Source organism: Nipponia nippon, unplaced genomic scaffold, assembly GCF_047370975.1.
Source record: "Nipponia nippon isolate SJK-2023a ecotype South Korea unplaced genomic scaffold, ASM4737097v1 scaffold_2, whole genome shotgun sequence".
NCBI classification, from domain to species: domain Eukaryota; kingdom Metazoa; phylum Chordata; class Aves; order Pelecaniformes; family Threskiornithidae; genus Nipponia; species Nipponia nippon.
In genome coordinates, this window is record NW_028262336.1 from 2,959,273 (window position 1) to 2,986,915 (window position 27,643).

General features: G+C 42.9%; 1 protein-coding gene and 1 long non-coding RNA gene across 12 annotated transcripts in view; one reads left to right on the forward strand and one right to left on the reverse strand.

The window, feature by feature from the left end:
- Positions 1-954: 954 nt before the first annotated feature.
- LOC148055609 (uncharacterized) lies at positions 955-4,259 on the forward strand. Its single transcript, XR_015704576.1, has 3 exons — positions 955-1,038; positions 3,201-3,259; positions 3,736-4,259. It is a non-coding gene; the product is annotated as an uncharacterized LOC148055609 (long non-coding RNA).
- Positions 1,031-27,643, reverse strand: part of STXBP5L (syntaxin binding protein 5L) — a 207,158-nt gene continuing 180,545 nt past the window's right edge. For 5 of the 11 annotated variants that reach the window (XM_087756440.1, XM_087756438.1, XM_087756437.1 and 2 more), the window contains 8 exons: positions 26,823-26,993; positions 13,976-14,074; positions 9,998-10,237; positions 8,660-9,020; positions 7,524-7,689; positions 4,869-4,980; positions 4,282-4,502; positions 1,031-3,206 (listed from right to left, as the gene is read on the reverse strand). In XM_087756440.1, the coding sequence (XP_087612566.1) occupies positions 3,165-3,206; positions 4,282-4,502; positions 4,869-4,980; positions 7,524-7,689; positions 8,660-9,020; positions 9,998-10,237; positions 13,976-14,074; positions 26,823-26,993 (1,412 nt within the window). In that variant the 3' untranslated portion in view covers positions 1,031-3,164. The remainder of the gene's footprint in view (positions 3,207-4,281; positions 4,503-4,868; positions 4,981-7,523; positions 7,690-8,659; positions 9,021-9,997; positions 10,238-13,975; positions 14,075-26,822; positions 26,994-27,643) is intronic. The other 6 variants (XM_087756441.1, XM_087756439.1, XM_009460521.2 and 3 more) reach the window with 2 other exon arrangements.

Sequence of the window (27,643 nt, forward strand, 5' to 3'; positions counted from 1 at the left end):
ACAGAAATAGTAATTTGTAACTGTCTGGAAATATGTAAAATATGTAAGAGTGGAAAGCAAGATACAGCTGTGACCTGATGAGGAGTACTAGAGAAAAGTTGCTTAGAAGTTTAAGTATTAAAAACTCTAAGTTTGAGGGATGCTAGATTCTCATTTCTCTGTTGCATAAAAATGCAAATGGAAATCTACTGGCAGGTTTTTTCCCCCTGGTGTTAAGCTAGAGACTGTTGGCAGCCGCAGTCAGTCAGGCATTGTGTAAAAGACTTGTTGAAGACGCTTTTCTCTATGGGCGTGCTACAGTGATTAGCAATTAAAAGTTGCTCTTATATTTTTACATTTGATTCTCAAAGGAGCCGAACGGGCCACTCCAGCTCCAGCCTGAAGACACTTCCACTGACATCAAGGTAACGGGGATCTTTCTTTGCAGTATTAGCCACCCACATGGGGTACAGCAGAAAACTTACGCAGGATGGGTAGCTGCTTTGTCATCAACGTGAACCAGCTGCTGCCCGAGCACCACGCGCTACCGCTGACCCGGGCTGCGTTCCTAAAGGCTGACTGCGTTACACCAGTTCGTAGTGCAAACTGGCCCCATAGCCTGTGGGTGCCCAAGTGCCAGACTGGAACTGGTGATGGCCTTTCCATCTGCGCTGGCTCAGCACAGAAGCAAGCGTAGAGCTGGGTACAGAACAAACACCGGTGGGGCGGCCTTGGCTTGGTATTAACGAAGCCTGCATACCTTCTCTGTAAAAGCAGAGACAGCAGGAAGAATAAGGGCTAGAAAGTTGGTTGGAGGGTTTGAATGATCTGCTGCCCCCAAGAATTTTGTTGCCCAGAGACTAGTGGTTTTGGAGTATAGACCAGAGCACGGGCAGAGTGAATGTACATTTAAACAGAAGATAGAATTGTTGTTCTCATGTTCACTTATTTCTCATTCTAGGTGCCCGGTTACAGTGATGCTTCCTCACACACTCGAGTGGCCAGTTCTCTGACCTGGCTGCTGGAAGGGATTCCCCAACCCATATTGGCATCGGAGTGGTGAGTTTGCCGTTTCCTCACGCACACAGACATCCACTCAGGTCACGGACAACTGCAATTCCTTAACTCTCAGCAGAAAACTAGGCATTGCTTGGGCTTTGACCTTTTTCCCAGTAATTTCCTACAGTTCTCACAATTATAGTACAGTTCGTCCTGTGACAGAGAGGAACTTGTGTCTCATTCCCACTTGAGCTAGACCTGTCAGGGCATCATTTTGATTTTGCCCATAGAGAAATGCAAAAATCTTGTAAAGCACAACATTCCTGTTGTGTTACAATGTGGATTTGAAACTTAACACCTCGAATCTGTTCTAACCCTTTAACTTTGCAGCTGGGATGACAGTGAAGCCAGACTTCTGGACTGTACAATTTGCTGGGCTCCATTTTATTGTGAAAAAACGAAGGATATGGGAAAGGCATCTTTGAGAGAGATCATCTGACCACTGGGATGATACAAACACCAGTGAAGTTAAGATCTAGTTAGGAGGGGGAACGCTGCCTGTCCGCATCAGTGTCCGTCAGGACTCCTTGAAGGGACAGAGGATGTCACTCTTCTCGTATAGAAAATTTTTAAATGCTGCTTTTCCACCTTTTCCTCACTTTCCTTTTCTAATTTGAAACTATGTCCAGGCACGTGAAAACAAGCCTTCAGTGCCTTGTTTCCAAGCCAGTCTGGAAAAGTTTCTAACCTAGCAGTTGCCCTGTGGGGCCGTGAGGCTCCTGTAGGCTGCCATGACTGCAGCACACTCACGGACTAGGAATGTATTTGCGTAGACGGGCAATAGTTTCTACTTACTGATCTCTTCTGTAGCTGCAGGTTGGAGAGTTTTCTGCAGAGTTCACTGTAGAAACCAAACAAGCCACTTTGAAGCAGAAGCAATTACTTTTAGCAATGTGAGCAGAAAATCAATTGCCACGCACCCAGGGTGTCATTTTATATATGGGCCAATTCAGCGCTGTATGCTGACAATTGTTTTTCATGCTCCTCCCCTGGCCCATCGTTTGGTCTTGCTGCTGTGATCTCTCTCCCCCAGCTTTAGGGGGGCTGCTGTACAATTTCCTTAGCGTAATTTAAACTGACCGCTTAAGAAAAATCGCTGCTCTCCAAGCTGCTAAGCAGCTTCTAGGAGCAGAACTTGACAGGACTCTCCAACTTGTAGCCCGGCAGTTTCCCATCTTGCCTTTCCTAACTTGAAGAAGCGATTTCCTAAGCTGGTTCTCTGTTCCTGCTACTGAGAAATAAGACAACCAAGTGATACAGACACCATGGGAATGAAAAATGCCACAGCCCCCTTCAAGGACAACTGAGATGAATCCAGAGCACATTTTAAAAAGTACAGATAAGGATGACATGTCATGTGCTCTGAATTGCAAATAAACCATCTATGCTCATGTTTTAATGACATTTCAGATAGTGCCTGTCTGGCTACTTGAAAAATCTGTATATTTTGGGCATAGGATTTTGAAGTTATTTATTCTTCTGGTAGGAGTTAAACAGCACTGATTTCAAGCAAGGTTTTTCAAGGGAAATAAATAGCAGATAAGAAAATGCAGCTCAACTCATTTTTATGTTGAGGACGTAGCAAACATGCTTGAAATGTACTGGCTTTTTGTAATGTCACTTTTAAAAAATAAAGATTTTTGCCATTTAAGTATTTTTTTTTTTCTCAGAATAGAAATAAATCCCATTTTTCTTCGGTCACAACATGCTTTCTTTTTCTTTTTTTTTTTTTTTTTTTTTAAGATGTCAATTAGTCATGCAAAGTTTTATAAGTGCATTAACATTCGAGTTTGTACAGAGTATTTTTAACCAGACGCACTCCCCACAGTTCATACCTACAGCTTCTGAAAAACTACATGCCACAGTGATGGTTGAGTTCCTTTTGGAAAAAAAATCGGCTACTGCATGAGCCAGCTGTTGGCGTAAGACCCGCATGACTCCAGCTTCCATCTCACGGTCCGGAAAATTTCTCCTTGACTCCCACTGTGATGAATCCAATAATAGTAACAGGAAAACATCTTCTAGGAGAAAAAACTGTCTCTGGCCAGTGACTGGTAGATTTGGGAATGAATGTTGCTTCCCTGAACCGTGTTCTTAATAAAGCCACAAGCAGCTTCTTTGAAAGTCTAAAACTGATACCACTTTTTGTCCTTGTATTTCAGCATCACCTACAGAAACGGCAAACAAACAAACAGATATAAAACGCTGCTCTCCATATGAGGTATCACACGTGACCTAGGCCCATTAACTGTCACAAACTTCTTAAGTAAAAAAGGAGGAGCAATGCAGTACTTTACTAACAGTGTCATCAGGTCTTGAGTCCACTGAGACCTTGTATTTCACTTCATAATTGTTACATTAAAAAAAAAAAAATTGTTACCTGCTGTTGCTGTTCATGAAAAGATTTTTCCTGAGAAGCTTTCACTACTTTTCTTCTGCAAAAAGTATAGAGCTATGGGAATAATAACCAGGAACTTGCTTTTTACTCCTATAGAAAGAAGCTTATATATGAAGCATAGTAGATATGCCCTGAATATATCAACTTTTTGCATTTCAGGGCATGTTCTTTCTGCGTATTTTTACCTCACCCTTACAAAAGCCAATAAAAATGTAAAGGTCTTGTCCAGAGATGTGATGCAGGTTAAATGAAAAACATGCATTTTGGGAAGTATTTTTTAATGTTGTTTTATCTTCAAGGGAAATCACTGCAGTTGATTCCCAGCCTTACCAGCGTGGGATGGAAGAGCTTTCCATTTCCAGCTTGAAGCACAGAAGCCGTCTATTCCAGGCAAGCCCTATTCTGTGTAACTGCACCACAGTGTTGTACTAGAAATGTTCCCCTCTTCTTCCCAATAAGATCTGTAAAGGTTCCTGTATACACATCCACCTACCTGTTTTCTGCCCTACTGCATAGATGTGCCGCACTAAGTGGCTTAAAAAAAAAAATCATAATGAATTAGTGAGAAAGGCGAGAGATGAGAAGTGCCATGTTCTAAATTCAGAGGCTAACAATGGATGCTCATTTATGAAAACATGAAAGGAAGGGGTGTGCAATGGAAGTTTGTATTTGGCATTCTCATTGTTTGGGAGCAGGAAAAATGGCATCAGTTAACGTGAGCACACCTAAAATAACATGATGGGGTGAACGGGGAGAACCGTACTCCGCTTTCCCAAAGGGAAGCAAGGGCTCAGTTGCAGGGTTGGTGGTTCCCAGTTCTGGGTGTGTGGTGCCAGGGCCCCTACCTCGTGTGCGTGTTTGGAAAACGCCTCTGCGCTGGCCATCATGCTCGCCGTCTTTTCGTCCAGCTCTCCCAGTTTCTGTCCTCTCTCATCAAGGGCAATGCGTGCACGAGTCAAGTCCCCAATGACTCCTCCTGCGGCTCCTCTCACGCCTTCAATTCCGCCGGATCCAGGGATGTGCTGGGCAAGACTGCGAGAGGCTTTTCCTGCTGTGGCCTCGCCAACTGCAAAGAAGAAATGGACAAACGGACAGAAATAAGTTCCTGGCCGTGGCTCTGTCAGTGCTTTTCGTCCTCGAGCTGCAGCCTTGCAGCAGCGATGCCACTTGATGTGCAGATGGCATGTGTGGAAGATTTTGCTCCGTGCAGCAGCAGCAATCTACCCCAGTCGCTCAAAAGAAGCTGCCAAGGTGAAGGAATCATGGGAAGGCAACTGAGGACCCTCCCCTTTCTTCACAATGTCATCTTTATTTTTTCATCAGTGATCTAAATCTTGCGTACCACTCCATTCCTAGATGACAAGGGTAGGGGACCCCAGGAATTAATTTCTGAAAAAAAAAAAACCAAAAACCCACCCAATAAATTACTTACAAAGCTCCTCTCTGTCAAAAGCTTGTCCGCTTCCTCCAAAAAGTCCTTTGAGAAAGCCTCTGTTTTGGGCTTCTGGTGTTTCCACTGGAGTAAACAAATCCCCAAGCATGTCCTAGCAAAGTCAGACAAAGGTCTATGTGAAAAATTAGCAAGGTGAAAGCAGTTCTAGGTGTTTTCTTTATTCGCATTAATGAGCCAGATGCATTGGAGCTAATCAACTAGTTTTAAAAGAGTCTGTTGTGTGAACAGTAGCGCGTACGTAACATTTGTGTTTCATGACAGGCAAATACTTGAGCTAACTAGATTCACTCATGCTTTCAAAGGGGCTTGGTTTGTCACTGCCCAGTCTTAGCTTCAGTACCACAGAGAAAAAAAATTTGTAAGCAATACAGAGTGAAAATACCAGTGATAAGATCACATTTTTCTTAGAAACAGCAGAGACGACACTGTAATTGAATAAACAATTTGTTGTGAATTACATGTTTGGCTTCAGTGATTATCTAGGCAAGCGGGGCAGTCACTCTCTGTTTTCTCTTTATACCATACCTTGAGTTCAGTGCTTGCTAGCAGTTCAGAGAGTTTGGTGGTTGGTTTTTGCGGTGGGTTTTTTTTTGTTGTTTTTTTGTTTTAGTTTGTTTTGTTTTTTTTAACAAAATCCCATCACCTTCCATACAACCCACCCTGTTACTGTGCATGTTGGCAGTGCCATCAGTAATGCTAAATAAGCATGGCTGTTGAAGGCACTGTCATGGTGCCCAGTCTTGGAGCAGTCAACCCAAGCAAATCTCAGGCTCAGATCTATTTGCAGCAGTAGTAGGAAAAGTGGGCTCTCTGGAACAAACCGATAAAGCGTGCAGCCCCATTAGTGTTTGACACCAGTGAGGCTGTGCGCACCGAGAACAGTTGCTGCCCTGTTGCTCGGCTCTGTGTTTGCTCATCCAAGCCTCAACAGGCAGAGGCAGCTGTTGTGCTGCACAAAGCACGCGGCTCCTGGGAGGCCGAGCGCTAGGGCAGCGCTGTGACTCACACTTACTGCTCCTCTGCGCAGTCACCAGCTCCGGGGAGAAAAATTACTGCAGCCCTTCGAGCCTAACTGGAGGCTCCCATGCAGCCTGGCTTTGTTTTCCTAGGTAGCAGGTGATACTGGGTCATCTGCTTTTTGTCCACACATAATGACCGTGCAAGCCTTTTACTGTCCTCTTTGCATAAAAGCCAAGATAGCAGCAGCCACAGTCCAGCAGTACAGCGAAGCCAGGGCTGCGTTTCCCTTTGGTTGGTTGTCGTATGATGCTATTAAGGTTAATAAAAACCATCTAGCTTGCAACAGCCTCTCACTATATTCTAAGATACATTGATCAAACCTTTTGATCATTTTAAAATTGGTTCCCTGCAAAATAATCTCCTCTCTGACGTGCAAAAGCTTGTGTGCAGTGCTCGCTCCTTACAGTGCTTTTTCAGACCGGAGACAGGCAGTGCTGTGATGCGAGTTGAGCAGCTCAGCACGTTATCCTCTGGGGCATAACGAGTGCTGGCGGGACCATTGCTTTCACATTTCTATCCTAGTTCACTGCTAATTATATAACCTAGAACTTATTCCCCCTCTTTTTTTTCCCCTTTTATTACTCATGTTTCTCCCTGTAACCTCTCACAATTCCTCCTCTTCAGTAAATGACATTTTAATTTGCATTTTCATTGTAAAAAAAAAAACCAAAACCTGAGCCCAAATCCAACATTGTAAAGACCTTTTGCTCAAAATAAATTATTTTAATTAGACCATTTCTATAACTACTGTATTGTAATGTACAATGGGAGATGCTTTCCTCATGTGGAAGAAGGGGAGTACCAATTACTGGAGTAAAAACAATGGTAAATAATTAAAAAAATACATTAAAACAGAGCTTATTTTTTGATACTATCCACACTGGTTCGTCTCATGCTCCCACCTATCTACTGAAAGCTGTAGGTATTAAGATATTTTTAGAGTTAAAATAAAAAAATGATAAAAATACGGGAAGGAATTCATATTTTCACCGAGGCAGTTGCTGTGTGGTTGGACGCATGCTGGTACCAACTGCTGTAGCTGTTATCCATTTGTAGCGTCCCCTTCTTTCCCTTCAGTCATTTTTAACAGTTGGTCTTTCATACGGTAGGACTTTGAGAGCAGCAGGCTGTAAAGAGTCCCATTTGGGCACAAATCTGCCTTTGTACGGAGCCAGCAGAGATCGCAATTGCACGCAGGCGGGCTGTAGGCCCGGGCCCGGCGTTAGGGCACAGGAGCAAGGTGACGGTGTCATGAAAAAGTCCAACCAGCACCAGAGCTGCTGACCTCTCTCTGCTGCTTTGGCATTCAGCCAGGGCAGATGGAGAGGCACACGTCTGTCCCGCTCCCGCAGCACAGACTTTGCTTCAAATACTAAAATCTAGCCATAAACACGTGGCAATTGACATCTGACGAGTCGGGCCGCCCGCCCGCCTGCACAAGCACAAAGGCACCAAAGTAAGGGTTTGAGCCTGGAGGTATTTAAAAGCCGGGTAGACGTGGTGCTCGAGGACATGGTTTAGTGGTGGACTTGGCAGTGCTGGGTTAACGGTTGGACTCGATGACCTTAAGGGTCTTTTCCAACCTTAACAATTCCATGATTCTGTGAGCCCTACCTGCAGATTGTCGCACATCTCCTGGCTGTACGTCAGGCGCTGGATCTCTGTGGGAGAGCTGAGATACAAAGCTTGCCCTTCGTTAGTGAAACAAAAGGTCCGCGCTATCCGCATGTCTGTTACAGGCAAATAGTTGATGTCCAGCAGTGGGCGAAGGCTGGGCAAGCTGAAGAGAAGCAGAAACCTAGGTTAGCCACCGGTTGCCACATGTGGTACGCCTGCTCTGCGGCTGCATTTTAAACCAACATTTAAGTTCATGCTTTTCATAACTGGGATAGTTAAAGTGCAGCTCTAAGCTGAAAAATTCTGCCATAAACACGCTGCCTTCCCGTCATGCTTTGCCTCCCTGCACGGAGAAATTTCAGCTGCCTTGCCGCAACGACCCTTAGGCTTCTGCTGCTGTCGGGATTTGGGATCTGCGTGTGACACAGCATGGCTCGTGCCACGTGGCTGGGCAGTTTGCAGGGTAAGGCCTGCCCCCAGTTACCGCATGGGCAGCTGCGGGAAATGGCACGGCAGGGCCCTGCTTGCACCCTACAGACAAAGGCTCCAGCATCGCCTTTGCTGTCCTCCACCTTCTCCTGGTTCACCGTTTTGGACAGCACTTTCCAAAATTTAAATGGCCTGGCTGGGGAAAAGGGGGTGCAGCAGGGCGAGAGCAGGACTACAGGGCCACTGCAGTCAGCTCAATGGTGGAGATGACACGGAAGGGAAACCAGGTGCTCTGAGCAGAAAATCTTCCGAAACGGCAAGAGTGGGACTTGCTGCTTCACACTGGATAAACAGTACCCTTTCTACGCCTGGCTTTTTCTATACTCCTCTATACCTGACTTACCATAACTGAGCAAAATTATCAGCGTTTTCTTTTATGATAGTTAAAAATCAAGAGCCATCAATTGCCATGGGTGGGGATCACGATGAAATAAAGGAGTTTGCTTTGCTGTGCGGCTGCCTTAACTTCCCATGGTGAGGCAGGCCAAGGAATAGGTACGGCAGTGGGCAAGGCAGGGCATTAAATGCGCCCACCGGGGAGTTAATGCAGAGCATCAGACACTCTGGAGCAAACACAAGCGGAACGTGACGGCACCGTGCCACCTCTTTGCTTAGTTTTGCCACACGATTAGTTAGATAAGTACCTCAGTGTCATGATGTGCCCATTGGCACAAAAGCACGCCAGACAGACGCTGTTACAGAGGGTGACCACATCTGCTCGCAATAAAAAGGACGTTTCGGTGATGTTGTGGACATAAAGACATGTTTGGGAAGGCAATGAGAAGACTTTGGCTTGTTTTTCTGAACAAATGACTGCAAATTGATGATCACCCATATCCTGGGAGGAGGAAGGGGAATGCATGACAAGTTTCCTTTTTCTTGTTTTTTCACCATCGTCAGCACTGTGTGGGTCCCTCCATACTTCGTACGGTGGATGTGTCAACGTCCCCATGCAGTCCAAGCACGCGAAGGTCAGCACGGCTCCTTTCAGTGTCAGAACTGTGCCTGCAAAATATAATTTCCTCTCACTGGCACTGGCACCACAATTAAACTGGTTGTCAGTACTGTGAACGCGTGCAGCATAGCTGACATTCAGCTTTTGTAAACAGAGCAAACGGGCTGATCTAGCAAAGGTGACAGGTCTTCCTTGCTCAGGTCTTCCTTGCTCAGTTCTTCCGGACCACACAAGAAAGTGAACAAACACGCTGCCAGTACTGAAAAGGTCTCAGGCAGCCTATATCAAATAATCTATATAATACATGCTATCGAATACCATAAAGATAGCTTGTTGTTTATCTCTGCATTATACTAGTAAGGTATTTATTCCCCAGGAGTAAAATTTCTCTCCTTAGTTGGGTGACCTTCCAGCATTGTTCTTCTAAGCAAACCAGGGGTGGGAAACCTCTGTTCCTTTGCAACCTCTGACTTTTGTCATTATTTTACTTTAAACATACTAAGCGCACACTGCCTCTCCTTGGACCTGACCTCTCTCAGCCCTCTGTTCTCTCTGCTACACCATCTGTCACTCATTCAGCCAAGGATCTCTCCTGGTACATCAACCTGCCAACATTTTTGTTTCCTTTCCTGAACCACCTTCTGCTTCGCTGCAGCTTTCTGATAGGTAAGACAGCCAAACTGTTCACAGCATCCCAGACAGGACTGCATCAGAGCCGTACACACGACTGTAATTTCACAATATGAAGGAACGCTGCTAATTTCCCTTTCCTCACAGGAAACATGTAACTTTGCCCACGACGCAAGGTAATCTTCAGAAATAACACAACCAAAGTGACTCAGTCCACGAAGCTGCGGGTCTCTCACAAGCATCTTTCTTTACCTCTGTGCCCACTATGTAGTGAGCGACCATGGCTTGATACACGTACTGAGAAATTTCTGCCCAAAAGGCCATATAAAATCATGCCGTTATATTCCCCCCGTTGTACCAAGACAGATAAAAAACAGGAAAAGAGCTGCACTCTTACCACTTGGCGACACCATGACTGGCTCTGACTGCCGTAAATCGTCACTAGCGGGCAGATTAAGGGAGAGGATTAAGACCATACCAAGGCCCGTTCCGACCCAGAGACAGGGGGAGACAGCAGAGTCGTTCTTTCGGGCAAAGGACTCCATGAAGTACAAAGCCGTGATTGCCTCCTTTGAGTCCCTGTCGATACTGGACACGCTGGAGCTTCGGGAACGGCTGAAGGAGTTTTCCCTATTTTCTGCATAGACAAATACAAGCAAACAGGCATAAGTTGGCAATCCTAGAACAGGCACAAGCCTGCAGCAAATACAAACTCCCTGTAGAGTACAGAAAATACAGAGTTTTCATAACCTGAGCAAACATTCTGATACTAGCACGATACCAGCTTGCTGCCAGTGTATAAATAAGTGTGGAAACTGCTGTCAGACCTCATCAGTTAGATCTGCATTAGAAATAGCTGCTTATTATGGAGATTAGCATAGACTAATTAGAATTTACAACAGCCTTAGCTCAAAGGACTTGTTCTAAATAGCATGAAATAATTTTAGACCCATATGTTACCAATGCATTTAAAATTAATCCATGTATCTCATGCTGCAGGACACGAAGGAGACGCCATTACCAGCTTCAGAGCATGTGTCCTTTGCTCTGCTCTTGTTTCATCGCTAGGACATTCTAGCACTGCGTTCACTGCCAGCGTTTATTGTCAAGGTATTAATAATTGCTCTCTGGGGAAAAGACACCCGTTACTAAACTGATCCCAGCATCCAAAACGTCTCAGGGTACAAATCAACTCTGGCTTCCCAGGGAGCGAAGTGAGAAACCTGCTCTGTGCCCTTGGCGACAACGGCATAGTGAGCCGGCAACGTTCATTTTTCCACCTAAACTTTAGCAGGCAACAGCGAGAGCCAGCTGGAGACAGAGCTGTACTGTCCTCACTGCAAATGCACGGGTACGGAGACACTCTCTGAGCTCTTCAGGGAGAAATGGCAACGAACCGGGTCTGACTGCTGTAGGGCTAAGGATCCCTGTCTTGCTTTGCCTGGTGCCAGGCAGCAAGCACGGAGCTGCGCAAGGGAGCTCCTGGCATTGGCAGGAGCTGTCGGTGGCAACACGTGGAGCCTATAAAGCAGACTGAGGCGAGAAAGCTACTGAAGAGTAAAGGAGCCAGAGGGAAGAAGAGAGTAGGGCTGGCTGCTAGCACAGTCTTTGCAAAACAATTTGTGCCAGTGCTGCCATCTACCAACCTGGAGTCAAAGATAGGGCTAGATCATTGGAAACCTCACATGCTCTTCTGCAACAGTAACAACTAGAGGACCAGGAGGTTCTGGAGATGGAGAAATAGTTGAAGCTACTGGACCAGAGATTAAAAGGCTCCCTTCTGAACCTATCATTATGAAGTAGGTCTGTGTCTGGTATGAAATTATTCTTCTTATAGCTCAGAAGAGAGAGCTGTCTCTTCAGAGCCAGTAGAAATGTCTAAAAAGAGGAACGCTTTCTGCCACGGTTGAAGAATAAAATTAGAAAAGGACTTTCTCAAGTACTCCAACTAAAAACTGGGCTAATCCTCATGTTGTGTATATGGTTCCTGCTCTCCAGCAGAAGCAGCAGTTTTGCTGGTGAATCTCTTCCTCAGACCACGTGCTGCAGCGTTGTATTCCCCTACCCAGATGACTCGGTGCAAACTGCTGAAATTGTCGTCTTCACAGCAACTACCTGGGAAAGACTGGAGAGAACCACGGCAAAGCACTACTGGAACCACAGCAAGCGTTACCACATATGCTACCTTAAAAGCTGGCACACAGGGATGGGGGCAGATTCTCCTGCTGCTCTTTCACCCTTGGCTCAGCCTCTGTTTTTTGGGGGCATCCGTAACTTGTCAGACGGGAGCGTCACAGGATAGCCGTCCCTGGCGCTGCAGTCCCACTCTCACGGCCGAGAAACGTACCTCTACTTGACTTCCGAGCACTGCCTTTTCCTCACCCCATTTCACCTTCTTCATGTAGGCACTGTTGTAGCTCTCTAGTTCTGGCTCAGTACTGCTAAATATATCTGCATAAAACTGGGATTGTTTATTCATGTGCAAGCACAGCTTCTAATACCTTGAGAATTAGTGTCTCCCATAACCCCAAGCACTTTGTCCTTCTGCAGTGGACTGGTTGGCCCAGCTCCTTCCTAAGCACAGTGACAGCTGCCGGGTAAAGAAGGGGAAGACAGCAATTTCAAGGCAGAGATCATCAGGGCTCCACATATATATATATATATATATTTTTTTTTTTTTTTCCCCAAAGGGTATCTAATTTTTAAAAAATGTCATTATGTAATTCATTTTCTCTCTAACAGGTGTATTAATATCACAGTCACATAAAATCCAAATACGGTGGTGCTCAAACCGAGAAAGATGTTGAAAGGACAAATGCAGTTAGTGTAGGCGACATACACGGAACTTAAAATATATGATGTGCCATTTGCATGTGTCATCAAGCTTTCTCCCTCCCTAAATTAACAAGAAATGTTCCTCACTCCTGTGCAGTACAGTTAACTAATACATCTTCACAGAACTGACACTAACAGATATAATCTTTGGGACACTTTTGGGAACATACTGTGCCATTTTCTATTAAATACACTGCTCAAACTGAAATTCTAAAGACCAGCATGACACATGTCAAAATTCGATGTCCTTAAACATATCTGAACAGCAAACCAAAACCTATGAAAGGCTGCAATCACTATGTGACTTTATCGGCTAGTTCCAAAGCAAGGTAGAAATCTCTCCTCTTCCTAGATTTTGGGATAAAATTTAGTTTAGGCCTATTCCCCAGGACTCCTTTCTCAAAGAGATTATACCCCAAATTCTCTATTTAGAAACCACCCCATTGTGTCCTAGAGAAACATAAAAGCACTTTCTTTGGGAAGTTTAAAAAACTCGCCATATCCTTTCCTAGCACGATTGCTATGTTTTAAAATGACGTCCCATCTTCTAAAAGTTGTCCTGTATGAACACTGCCAAGCTGTAGCAATCCTTAACCTGACCGCCATATTCTGGGTTTTCTTTTTTGTTTTCCTTTTCTCACACTGCATGACGGGTGTAGCAAGAAGGTCAGCTACCACATCTTTCTGCATGAGTCTGAACCAGGACCACTTCCAGGTACTCCCTGTCACCTAGGTCAAACAAAGTTTCTTTGGACTCCCTGCTTCAGTAAGGGGACAGGACGTTCATATGTGAAAGGCAGATACTTTTCTGCTCCCCAGTTCTCTTTCCCGCTTCTCCTCCGCTGCAGAACATCCTGCTGTATGACACTTCCTCATACATGTGCTCCTGCCTCTAAATTGCCTCCTGCTTTGAGGGAGCCCAGTATTCCCTTTCCTCTGAGAGGCACGTATCCAACTCCCAGCATCCCTCGGCTCCCACCCAGCCAGTCCTTTTTCCTCCTCTTCCTCTTCCAGACCTGGATTTCTTGGCTCTTCTTTTTTCCAAATAGGTCTCCCGGCTGTTCCTGCAGCTAGCAGCAGCGGAGCTGAGAGCACTGTCAGAGGGGTCCAGTGTTCCCTGAGAGCTAACGAGTGACTACCATTTGGGAGATGCTGCTATTCAGGCTGTTAGACTATGAGCAGCTCTGAGCAAAAGTATTATCTGCACTCAGAGCATTTAAAAAAGCTGCATTCCATGGGTTAAGGCCACACAGTATAAATACCGCTACTCTCCTAAAAGTAGTCCTGCTTTCTTCAAAATGTTTTCATTTAGCCCTGTCCTACGCATGGTTTGGGTTAGCGAGATGCAGGTGGACACTCAGGAACCAACTTCCTCCATAACACTGGACTGATTGTTAAATTCCAGCTATAAGCAGCAGCATACAAATAGAAAAGCAAGTGCAAAACCTCTAACTTGCTGCCCGCCTCACTGACAGAAACACACAGGACACTTCATCTCACATGCTAGGATAAAAACGAAGCCAGTGTTTTTGAGTCTTACCTTTGTTCATCCATGTGTGAGCAGTATAGTGACGCTCGTCGTGTGAGAATGTACTGATTCCATGTAATTGCTGAAGCATTGCCCGTCTGGAAATGTAACCTACTGCCACAAAATCGCATGCATTGCAAAAGGACAAGAACAGTTGAGCCAACCGTCATCATGACATTCGTACGAAAGCAGCCCTGAGCAGTTATTGTCCTAGCTCTTTTCTTGCACGACAGAGCTGTCGGGCTGCAGTGCACTGGTGTCTAGGAGAGATTTAATTTAGGGTTTGGGGGTTTTCTGAGAATTTAAAAAGATAATTTGAGTAAAGGATTCTATGTATTTCAACTGTCACCTTTACAGAGCACTTGCAGAGACTTTTTTTTTTTTTTAACTTCCTTTTGTTGAGTGGAAATAAAACTTTCCCATGGAATTAAAATAAAAAGGAGAGAAGCTACTAATGAAAATATTTATGCCACTGACTTGCGCATCTTCAGGGGAATGTCCTGACTTCTCTGTTCTCAGCTGCAGCAAAGGCTTTGTAAGGGGAACATATCCTCACATCTCTTCCAAGAAATTGTCATTGTGATTATTCTAAAATAATGGATTTAGCACTAACACAGAAGCATAAAGTCCTTTTCTTCTTGAAGTTAGGAATTGTTAAAGTAAAAGTATCACTTGTTATGAGGAACGGAAGAAAACTACCAGTGACCAAGATCAACATTTTCACTGCAAATGTTTATATTCATTACTGGAGAGTTTTGCAATTGGCTGTCAGTGTCTTGGATGCTATTTACAGGTCCTTTCCTGGTTTTAACATACCGAGTAATTGACCTGCTTATAAAACATATACAAAAATCAACCTTTTTTAATATGGAAATTGCATTATTCTAGAAACAAAGTTCAATGGTTTATATTCTCCTCACTTGGAGATTTCTAAAAGTTTTAATCCCAAATATCAGATCTAACAGAAGCTAATGAAACTATTAAAACATTTGCCAGTTTAAGGATCATCATCTTAAAATTTTAAGAGAATCTGTCACTTTTAAAATCATATAGTCGGGAAAGCATGCAAAGCTCTGAATGCCAGCGTAAACATACAGTAAAGGAATTAGGCTTCAAACATGAATTTGCACACAGTAGCATCATAGAGACACAGAGACCGAACCAAATTACTGACGGCAATGCTTCAGCAACACAGAGGAGAAAGGGGCAGGAGGTAACGCTGCAGGGTTTTCACACGTTTAAGAACACTGCACGGTTACTTGGCTAAAAACATCTTCAGACACATTTTAATAGCACCCTCTAAAGCTGCATTCCACATAAAGCAATTCACTAGAAAGCAGCACAAGTTGTCTCAAGCACAAACAATGCGATAATAATCTGGAATTTTCCTGTGAATGATTTCCTACTGGATCAACTCAAATAAGTTTCCCTAAAACCATGTTGAAAAGCCTGTGAATATACTGCTTGCAGAGCATTCAAACCAGGGTGGCTACGGCTGCGCTGACACGGAGCTCACGCCTGTGGGATGCTTGACCCTCCCTGGGAAAAGTTCTGAAATGTATTGTCCTGAAGTTGCTACAGTTCCAGCAGTGCAACCTAAATGGCTTCAGGGAATTATACAAGACTGACGTAAATGATGGCAAATAAAGGCCTGAAAGAGAAAACAGATTCAAGTCACCAGACTTGGACCTTTATTTTGATATTTCCAGAATATGGAAAAGTTCAGGCTTAGGTTTTAGTTCAGCATGTTTTAAAAACAGAAGGGAACTGTTAGGGCAGAACTATCCCTCATATTGAAAATGAAGTAGAAATAAGCATTTTTATAGAAAGACAAAAAAGCGAGAAATCTTTACAGCAAGTAATCTATCAAACTTCCATATTCAGTTGTATGAGTCACTTCCCTCTACTTACACAAGCAAACTGTCTTCACATTCAGCTTGCTAAGAGCTCAATTTGGATGTAGGTTATAAGTTTGGACATATGTTTTTTAATCAAAGACATCACAATTCTCTAGAACTTAAATCCCAACCTAAAATATCCATTCTGCTGAAGCGTCTTTCATAACGTTGATGGTTTGGGAAGAATGGTATGTTGTGTAACTTTCACATGGGAAGTACCCAAGAATACGGAGGAGACAAAAGGCATTATAGAATAAAACCCTTGGGTCATTCAATAACAAAGTCAAAATGGTTAATGTGATAACGAAGCAAGTGAAAGCATTTTAAAGGACAGGTTTTTTCCCCTCTGATAGATCCTCTGCTTGTGTAACTGAAGTGTAGTTAGAAAAGCCTTGCTTTAAGAAAACCCTTTGGAACAGCTATTATCACATAACTCGAACAATCTCAGAATATTCCTGTACTCTCCCCTAGCTCTCTACACACAACAGCCCACCACCTATTCCATTCTGCCACAGAAGTACCAGGAACCACCCAACGGTGTGTTCCACTTCCTAAAATGTTTCAAAAACTATTATTTCAGATGTAGAAAAACATTTTATGTCGATCTGAAGCGATTACTAGCAAGCAGAAAAATGCTAAAGTTGAGCATGCAGTGCAAAACACACCCTCCAAATTCAACATGCCTAGAGTACAGTGTGAAATTAGCTTAACTTGGAATCAAATCATCATTTAAATTAAAACTTGACTAGACATTCAGTGAACGTAAGAAGAACAAAATTTTCATTTAGTTGGTTGTTTTAAAAATAAGGAATATTTCCAGCTTCCTGTAAGAAAGCAAGAGGATCCTAACATCCTACTAGAACCTGACAGAAAATGTACTCCAAGGAAAAACAAAACATGAACTCTATCTAGCCCAACGGAGTTCGAATTTAGGCACCAGCAGCTCACATGCATCCATGCAAGGCTCTTCTCCATTTCTTCCCAGGCCTTTCCTGGCCATCAGACGTGCTATTTCACAAGGCACCTCAGTCTTTAGACAACCTCCCCCCACTGCTTTTTCTAGAGACACAGGGCATTGCAAGCTCTGTTGTGACCAGATTCAGGCAGACACACACTTGAACTCCACTTAAACCTCTGAGAGAAACCAGTGGTTAGATCCGACAAAGATTATGATTCGGTCTAAATGACAACAGCTCTGCTGGCTTTTTGCAGTCTGGTGATTGTAGCACGCAGCAGAAAGCTGAAGGCCATAAGCTGTAGACACAAATCAGTCTAAGAGGACCGACTACATCCATCCACGCCTTCTGCACCTGTGGCCACAAGGTACAATGAGGAAAATGTCTCCCCTGGAAGCTGAGCCCCTGATGGCCATGATGCTCAGCTGAGAGGTTGGCCCTTCTATTTTTTATTTACTGTGGACCGAATATAAAATATGAACGTGTTCTGGGGAACAAGCAGAACCAACACCATAATCCCCTCACTGAGAAATAAATAAAAAAAAATTCAAGCTTTTCCATCTGCTATGAAAGCCTAGCTGTGAAAAGCCGTGGCACTTTAGGGGCCTCGTGAAGTGTGGTCCCATGGCTGCTGTAACATGCCCAGTGGATCAGGTAAGTGTTGGTTTGGCTGGCTGTTGGGCAAGGAAGTTTACGAGAAATCATCCGCTCTGCAATATGGAGAGGCATGGCAAAGGGAATGCGGTGCAGAGTATGAGCTGTTCTGAAAACCTGCCAGAGACGCAATAACCTCCTCAGAGAATCTATTTCTGCGGTTAACCACCCTTGTGATCAAAATGAATCCCCTACCGTGTCCCTGAAGTTGTGCCTCTGCCTTAGTAATTTATGCCCATTACATCCTGTCCTTTTCTCAGCAGACATGGACAGCAGATTATTCCCTTCCTCTCTGCAGTACCCTGCCATGCGTTTGAATCATTTTGTGCCTTTTCTTCAATATTTTTCTAGATCAAGCAACCAGGTTGCTTCTCTCTTTCCTTGGAGGTCTATGAACCACTGCCTTTGAAAACTGCAGTGATCGTCTTCTAGGCCATCATCACTTAATTCACATCCCCATGTGGGCTTCAGACCCAATAGACCCAAGAAAAAAGGAGCCAATGATAAAAACAGAAATCTCCCACCTCACCACATGGGAAGGAAACCTAATGGTCACATTCACTCATCCAGTCCAAAAAATTCCAATGTGCTACGCATACAGCACTGCTGCAGACGGCATAACAGTACAGCCATAACTGACAAGAGAAAAACTGATATAAATTGTATATTGTAACTGATATAAACTGATACAAATTGTATAGAAGTTACGGAGGAAATACTGCAATATTGCACAACATCAGCTGAGCCTGGCTCCTCAGGCTGCAGACTTTTTAGAAGATAACCACTCTGTATCCCGTTTCCAAGACCCTGACTACAGCATACTGGACCTACGAGAGCAAACGTCAGCCCTTTTCTATGGCTTCACACACGTGTTTACAGGCTAATACTGATTAAGGTACAGATCGATCCTAAGACTTTGGAAACCTTGTTATAGAAACAATAGACTAAAGTGACAGGCTGACAGACATACACAGAAAATTATTGTAAAATTTGCTGAATCTAAAAAACAACCCAAAAGCCTCAAAAAACTCAGCACCCTAGAAGACCAAAACCTAAACCAAAATCCAGCGGGAAAAAATCCAGAAGCCTCTGCCAGGCTGACTACAAAGCTTCTTATGGTGATCCTCACAGATACTTTGGAATAATAAAAGAAGTTTAAAGCATATAATATATACCAAATACTACCCATTTTCAAAACAAATCGGACAAAATCACGGAAGAGACAAAATAACTTATCCCCCAAACAGTCTTAGTCATTCTATATGCAGATGCAAAAGAAAAACTTCAAGTATAAAAGTATACTGGATCTATTAAAATGGAAATTGTATTGTACTTGCCATAGAATTTTTGATAAGGTTATTAAAGATAATGACTAAATATTCTTGAGTGGTTCGTTTTGCCAGCTCACAGTGACATTTCAATTCAAGTGCTCTATATCAAATTTTAACTACGTATAATCAAAAGAGTTAATCCAAAAGCTGAGGTAAATGCTGAAACTGAATTATTTTAAAGAAAAGCTAAAGCAAATGCAAAGACTCTGCTCTTAGCATTCCTAGAAAATTACAATGCACAGCAAATCCTTGTTAGGATTCTTTGTTCAGAGGCAAGTTTGTAGCACTTAGATCTAAATGGCCTTTCTAGTCAAGGGTGATTAAGCTGGACTAGTTAAAAACTACATAATGGGAAATAAAAACAATAAAAAAAAAGAAAGACCATTTTCTGTCATTGCTGGTGGGAGAAAAATAGATCTCCAAACACAACATTTCGAAGGAAAAACTCTACTCTGCCTTTACTTTCTCCCTAAGACATATGATATAACTGCATATGGACATACATATACAGAATGCTCCAATTTCTGTGTGAACGCAGGCAAGGAGGGGAAAAACTGGCAGAGCCTGCCAGCACAAGCTCTTGATGGCAACTAGCAAGTCATGGCAGAGAGAACCTCTTGGAGAAGGCAAAGTGGCTTAAAAAGGTAGAATGCTTGAAAAAAAGCAATAACCAAGAAGTATCAAATCTGAAAGACTTCTCAGAGTTAGTTATAATTTATTAAAGCAAAGAGGACTGCGTGCCAGCATATGTATCTATCTGTGCACACATCCATATACCCACCAGCTATACAAGTATAACCACACTGAGTTCCCTCCCACAACAATTTTATTTTTATTCTTTAACGTCACTGTTTTCTTTCAGTGTTTTCTTTAATCTAAAATTACAATTAAAAATTCGATTGAAATACAGATTTTATTTTCCTATGCAGAAGAAGAGCAGATGTTTTGGGGCCTATTCATCTACACTGAAATTCTTGATCAGGCTGGGATCTCTGCTGTTCTGGGTGGAAAGGGGGCTTTAATGGGTTTAACAACTGTGCAGTATTAGCTCTTAGACTGAGATGGACTGGATCTCTGTAAGGATTTTCTTGAGTAAGAATAATTTGCATCAATGTATATTTTTTATCGCTGTTGATATTTAAAAGCACAATGTTAACTTGATAATAAAAAATGTAGTTTATACCCTGTGCAAGAAAGCCTTATCAGAGAATTATAATCACTAACTCCTAAAATCTCAAAAACTTCCAGTCAAAACGGACTAGAAGGAGTTTAGAAGTCCAACAATGGACTTACCTATATTTGTGGGTTTGTTTATAATGCAAATAAATTCTTATATTATTGTATATTATTATATTCTTCCTTTCTTGCAAGGAAGAAACAGCTTACTCAAAAGTATGTGAAAACAAGATTGTTTAGAATCAATAATATGCTATTAAGAACTTGTAAAATTCTAATTTCTTGCTAAAATTAGATATAGAATATTGAACAACTACAACTTACTAGTATAGCTGTGAGAATACTGCATTTATGAAACCAGAAGATACTACCTGACAATATGTAACATTTTAAATAGCATTTGGGAAGTGCTGTATTAAATGCCTGGTTCATTATTGACAAAAATGTAACCATAACAAGCTATTTGATCTAGATACTAGTGTTTTTGGGGGAAAAAAAAATACCAGGCTTTGAAAGCGAAATAGCAGTAATCTTTAGCTTGGTATAAAATCTACTTGAGTTTAAAAAGCTTTAGAGCTTGTCAAGTTTTTCCATGTTAGACGAGTACACTGAGAAAGACATACGTTTTAGCAGTAACAGTAACCATGCAAGCATAAACACCACTCCTCTGCGAATTACTTGGCTTTTGAATTATTCTTCTATGAGTGTGGAAGAAATACCAGCACCTTATGAAACCAAACAGTTTGCAGTATTTTGACCAGCAGAAAACAAGCCCCCCCCCTCCATTTTCTTCCTCTGATTCATCATTGCAAAGACGGTCTTCAAAAATGCTTTTCTGTATCAGGAATCCTTCTGCACCTATAAAGAGGTAAGAGTCAGCAAAATCTTGACAATCAGCTAACAGGAATGAAGTCAGAAGAATTTATTGTGTGAAAGGTGCTTCAAAAGACACTTGATGAAAATGCTGGAAGTACAGTTCCTATTGTACCAAAATATCAGACGTAAATAAGTAGCTTTTGAAATCCAATGTGAGAGGGGAAGACTGATTTATTATTGTAATAGATATCTTATGATTAGTCACCAAAATGTATTATCTTTTTAATCAAATCAATTAGAAGAGGTTGGAAAGAGCAGGAACTGGAAGCATTATTAAAAAATCTCCAAGTGTTATCAGTGCCTCAGAGACAGGCTTAAGAAAAGGTAAGAACCATCTACCCACACACAAAGGCTTTTTTTTTTAATGTATAAAAAGTGCTTAACACTACTGAGATAGGAATCTCTAATCAAAATTCTGCTCAGGTAGAATAATAAAATCCTACCAAATACTAACCTGAAATACTACCTCTCCAGCGAGGACATAAAATACGTATCTTGACTCACCACATGAGAACATTAAAAAAAAATAAAATTATTGTGAATACATCTATTGTTTATTGCAGCATATACTCCTAAATAGCCAACAAATTCTTAGCACAGAGAGGATTTTTTTGTTTTGTTTTGGAACAGCCCAACCAGAAGGTTTTGATCAAAGCCAGTCCCACATTTTGGAGAGAATGCCTGTTCTCAGTATATTCTTTCTCAAACCTTATAGAATCATAGAATCATAGAATTGTCAAGGTTGGAAAAGACCCTTAAGATCATCGAGTCCAACCGTTAACCTATCACTGCCAAGTCCATCTATACCATGTCCTCCAGCACCACATCTATCCGTTCTTTAAATACCTCCAGGGATGGAGACTCAACCCCTTCCCTGGGCAGCCTGTGCCAGTGCTTGACCACCCTTTCGGTGAAGAATTTTTTCCTAATATCTAACCTGAACCTCCCTTGGCGCAGCTTGAGGCCGTTTCTTCTCGTCCTATCACTCGTTACTAGGGAGAAGACACCGACCCCCACCTCACTACAACCTCCTTTCAGGCAGTTGTAGAGAGCGATAAGGTCTCCCCTCAGCCTCCTCTTCTCCAGACTAAACAACCCCAGTTCCCTCAGCCGCTCCTCATAAGACTTGGTCTCTAGACCCTTCCCCAGCTTCGTTGCCCTCCTCTGGACACGCTCCAGCACCTCAATGTCCTTCTTGTAGTGAGGGGCCCAAAACTGAACACGGTACTTGAGGTGCGGCCTCACCAGTGCCGAGTACAGGGGCACTATCACCTCCTTGGTCCTGCTGGCCACACTATTCCTGGTACAAGCCAGGATGCCATTGGCCTTCCTGGCCACCTGGGCACACTGCTGGCTCATGTTCAGCTGGCTGTCGACCAACACCCCCAGGTCCTTTTCCACCAGGCAGCTCTCCAGCCACTCCTCCCCCAGCCTGTAGCGTTGCATGGGGTTGTTGTGACCCAAGTGCAGGACCCAGCACTGAGCCTTGTTGAATCTCACACAGTTGGCCTGGGCCCATCGATCCAGCCTGTCCAGGTCCCTCTGCAGGGCCTTCCTGCTCTCCAGCAGATCAACACTCCTGCCCAACTTGGTGTCATCTGCAAACTTACTGAGGGTGCACTCAATCCCCTCATCCAGATCATCAATGAAGCTATTGAACAGGACCAGCCCCAGCACTGAGCCCTGGGGAACACCAGTCGTGACCGGCCGCCAACTGGATTTGAGTCCATTCACCACCACTCTCTGGGCTCGGCCGTCCAGCCAGTTTTTAACCCAGCGTAGAGTGCACCCATCCAAGCCGTGAGGAGCCAGCTTCTCCAGGAGAATGCTGTGGGAGACAGTGTCAAAGGCCTCATTAAAGTCCAAGTAGACAACATCCACAGCCATCCCCTCATCCACTGAGTGGGTCACCTTGTCATAGAAGGAGACCAGATTAGTGAAACAGGACCTGCCTTTCATAAACCCATGCTGGCTGGGCCCGATCCCTCGGTTGTCCCGCACTTGCTGCATAATGGCACTCAAGATGATCTGCTCCATGACCTTCCCCGGCACCGAGGTCAGGCTGACAGGCCTGTAGTTCCCCGGCTCCTCCTTCCGACCCTTCTTGTAGAGGGGCATTACGTTTGCTAGCTTCCAGTCATCTGGGACCTCCCCGGTTGACCAGGACTGCTGATAAATAATGGAGAGTGGCTTGGCAAGCTCCTCTGCCAGCTCCCTCAGTATCCTCAGGTGGATCCCATCTGGCCCCATGGACTTGTGCACATCCAGGTGGAGGAGCAGGTCAGTGACTGCCACCTCTTCAACAGCTGGGACTTCACTCTGCGTCCTATCTCCATCTCCCAGCTCAGGGGCCTGAAAAAACTGAGGATGACTAGCTTGACTATTAAAGACTGAGGCAAAGAAGGCATTAAGTACCTCTGCCTTCTCCTCATCCTTCGTGGCAAGGTTACCTTCTGCATCCAACAAAGGAGGGAGATTCTCCCTGGCCCTCTTTTTGTCACTGAAATATTTATAAAAACTTTTTTTGTTGTCTTTAACGGCAGTGGCCAGTTTAAGTTCCAGCTGTGCCTTTGCCTTTCTGACCTTTTAACTTCTCATCTTCCTTCTCCCTCCCCCTCCTCCCTACCCACAGCCCAAGAATCTTTCAAGGATCATACCATCTTCCACCATATTATTTAGTATAAAAACCTTCAGAAATAAATCAAACCACTTGCCAAAACAGCATGTCTAGAAATTCAAGATGCATGAAGAACGGTGGAATGTCATTCCAGACAGATCACTTCGGAGAGCTACAAGTCAAAAGACTAATACCACAGGCATCTAAAACAAGTTTAGATAAGTTGGACAGATGGCTTTGTTTGAATGAGAGAATATAAATAATCAGAAAATTATTTTAGTCTATAGACCAGCTGAAAGGTGACTGGTACACAAACCCACACACTGAAGGACAAACCCCAACAGTGCTCCATCATATTACATGTTAATATAAATTACTCTAAAGACTGTCTGGCTCTTGCAGCAGTCATTTCACTGACCTTACTGAGAGTTGTAATACCATTTAAGTGACATCACTGATACTTTTAAATAGGGATTATTTTTTTTTTAATGTCACTTACTTCAATTTAGTCCACATCCCTGAAAGGAAGTTAGATTACTATCTCCAGGAAGAGATATACTTTAATATTAAACTTGATAGGTATTATAATGAGTTATGAACAATAGAAACTGAATCTTTTCATGATATGGATACGCAGAAAGCATCATCGTGCCATCAAAAGTATCACTGTATTACTAAACGTTTTGTACATAAGGGTCAGTGGGACCTTAGGGGGTTGTAGGTTCTGCCTGCCAGTGACCCTACTTACTCTGGGGAGGATGGGAGAGAAAAAGAAAACAAGAAGCACAAAAGAATTAGGTAGTACCATGGCCTGGTTGTGTACATGCAGTGCTGATATTGCAGCAGTATCTGCATACAGGAATTCCAGAAGAGTTTGGTGCTACATAGGATGAAGAAAACCATGCAGCAATAGAAACTACTGTGGCAGTGATATATTTTCCACCATGAGCTATTATATGACAGTGGTACTTACCATGTATGTGTGGCGCATAGAAGCAGATGAAAGGGTTATGTTATGATCATCATCAATAACTAATGCGGAGGAAAAAATGGTGATTACGTAAATGAAAACTGCCCTTATGCACAGGAATTTATAAACACCTCAGAGCTCTGTAAATCTGCTTTAGTACAATGTTCACAAAGGAGCCATTAATTAATGCAAGTTAAACCTGAAATTTATAGTAGGTTTATTATTTAAGTAGGATTACTTCTTATAACTGATTGCTGAAGATTACACTTTGTCATATCTTATAGGAAGCCTACAATGTGATTTAACATTTCTGCTGTTCAGCCTCTGACTTAATCTTTGAGGAGTCCGTGATACTGTAACATTCTCTTAAAGGAGAGATGGTTGGATGGTCACTGAAGAAACAGCAGCGTCAGTTGAAATGCCACCACTCCCAAGTTTTTGACCCTGTTCCTCTGCAGAAGGTTAATACTTGTCTAGTAAAGTCAGAATAATAGATCACGTGGGCACTTCTCATTTGCTTTAGTGCAAAGGGAGTTGGATAATGTAACCCAATATAGAAAGCTGTTTAAGCTAAAAAGAACTTAAGCAGAAAGGGACAACTCAAAGGATCCTTCTTCCACCAGTATCTGTTCTGGTGTGATAGCCTCTGGCAATGGGAGGTGACTGCTACCAGAGACCTAATGACATCGCTGGAAGATGGTAACAGCGAGCACAGCCATTTTGCAGAGAGCCTCTGACCACGCTGTGCTGTGTCTCATGGATGAATGTAGCTGAATGCTGTTCTTAAATCAAATGGAAGGAGCTGCTAGAGGACACTGCAACAGACTTCGGGATATCAGCTCCGTTCCAGTCAAGAACATAAACTTGGAACCCTCTGTGCCAAATTAGGATGTTTTCTTATAGGGTCTCACACATATAGACGCCTTTTTTCTGTTGTGTGATCGCCACGGTAGTTAGAAGAAAGGCTGAAAAAGAATTTGCTATTTTATGTGACCATAAAGAAAAACAAAAATCAAAGATTCTAGCAATTAGCCACTAGTAACAAAGGTATTTGCATTAATTTGCATTTAAAAATACAAAATTAGACACTCTGAGTGATACGATTCCCCTTGCTCTGTCTCCATTAACCACCAGCTAAATTAGGGAGTACTGGTTCCATCTGCAAAGAACTTCTGTGGTGCAGACATGTCTGTAGGTGGGCAGGTTAGGACACAAATGCTCCTTGCAAGACAGAGGGCTAGGGTCACGGTGTTGCCGATTGCCTATTATAGCATCATGGGGGGTTCAGGCCACACTACGGCCCAGACAATAGCCACAGGAGATTATTATCTCTTAGGCACTTAGGAGATATTCTGCAACTTGATTAAAATTAAAACCTGGATTTTTAAGAGAGTTATTGTTAAAATTTATTATTATTAAAATACTAAACCCTATAATTTCTGTTGTTTAAGTATTAAATTTTTACCTATTACTAAAATTGCATACAACCAACACTACAGTCCTACACCATTTATTTTATTGCTATGCTTTTTCTGAAGCTTTTCTGCACAAACAATGCATTGTTCTACTGCAGGAATGAGGGGGAGCTGGAAGCCTGGGAGACAAGGGTCAAGGACACCAAAAGGAGAGTGGGAACACTATCAAGATTGAAGAAAAACACGTCAGCTGAATGCTTCTGCTTAAACTATCTGCAGTGAAATAGCTGGCACAGCTGAAATTAAAATGGGCTTATTCTAAGTTTTAAGCACAATGCAGTGCCATGAGTGGTCCACTTTGTTTCTCTCAGTTTCATGGAGACTCTGCACTCAGGTAGATCAAGATTTGGAGACTTTTTTCAAGCATTAAAGCAAGAAACTTATTATAAATACAAAAAATTGATTAGACTACAGGTTATAATTTTACTGTAAGTAGTGACCAGGGATTGTGGAATTTTATAAAGTCTTCAGTACCAATCAATCAATCAATAAATAAATAAATAAATATATGTGCAAAGCCTGAACTCGCATTCTAAAAATATCTTACTCATTCTCAGACTCGATAAGTAGAGACAATGAGAGTTTAAAGTGTTAGTACTACTAGCTGTCACAATAACTGTACATAAGCTGCTATGAGCAATCGCTTTTCCAGAACAGAGCACCCAATCCATACAGGCGAGGGGACAGCTGTAAGAGTTCAGCATACCACATCCCTAGGCAGCGCAGAGCTCAGGAGCAGGCTTGTTAGTAACAACGCTAACACACAGGGGTTGTTCTAATTCTAAACAGTCAGATGAAGACAGCAGTTCAGGGCAATGACTAGGACAAGGATCATGCTAAACTCCTCTGCTTTCACACCCAGTGAGAAATTCATGAATACCTAGCAAAACATTAATTGCCACCCACCTTCTGTGGTGACTGGGAGAGAAATCTCCATGCAGGCTGCAGACTGCGCTTTTCTGAAGGGGGGCCTCCCAGGCCCTCGGCGGTTTGCTTTTGAGACGTCTGCACTGGAAAGTCGTTTTCCTGAGCTGCAGCTCTGGGACGTTGGACTGGTACAGTGACCATTCACATGATCTGGAAAGTGAATGCAAAAAGTGCTAGGTAAAGTGCCAGCTCCCGAAATTCAGGATGGAGGGGAGATGTACGTTCTGGTATTTAAGAATGGGTTAAATCAGGTCTTCTAATAACTACTTATTTGTTTTATCAACCTAGCATGTATATGTAAGAATAACTCACCATATCTTTAAGGTATACTTTCAAAAAAACAAGGGACATAGAACTGGTACACGTTCTTACAGCTGCAGATGCCACAGCATTTTGTTGACTTATGTGAACTGGCAATTTATCAAGATAGTGCTGGTAACACTGTCATCCCTGATGTTGTGTCTCCTAACGGATACCAAATAAATTTGAAAACTATCTTTCCTTTTTGCTCTCATAATGAACTGCAAGCGTAATTTACTACAAGATAGAATTTAGAGCTAGACACCTACCCTACCGGACTTGAAACCACATGAAACAGGCATCTAACTGCCACTATTTGGGATAATTATAAAATTAGCCATAATATTGCTAAGTATTTTATTCTTTTTATACCACATCATAGATTTATTTTACTGCTAAGGACACTGATGGCTGAACAACTGATTTGTCCGCTACAGATCTAAAGGTATGAGGCGAAGGCCTTGGACCCTTGCTAGAGGCTGCGGTCAATCAGCACAGCA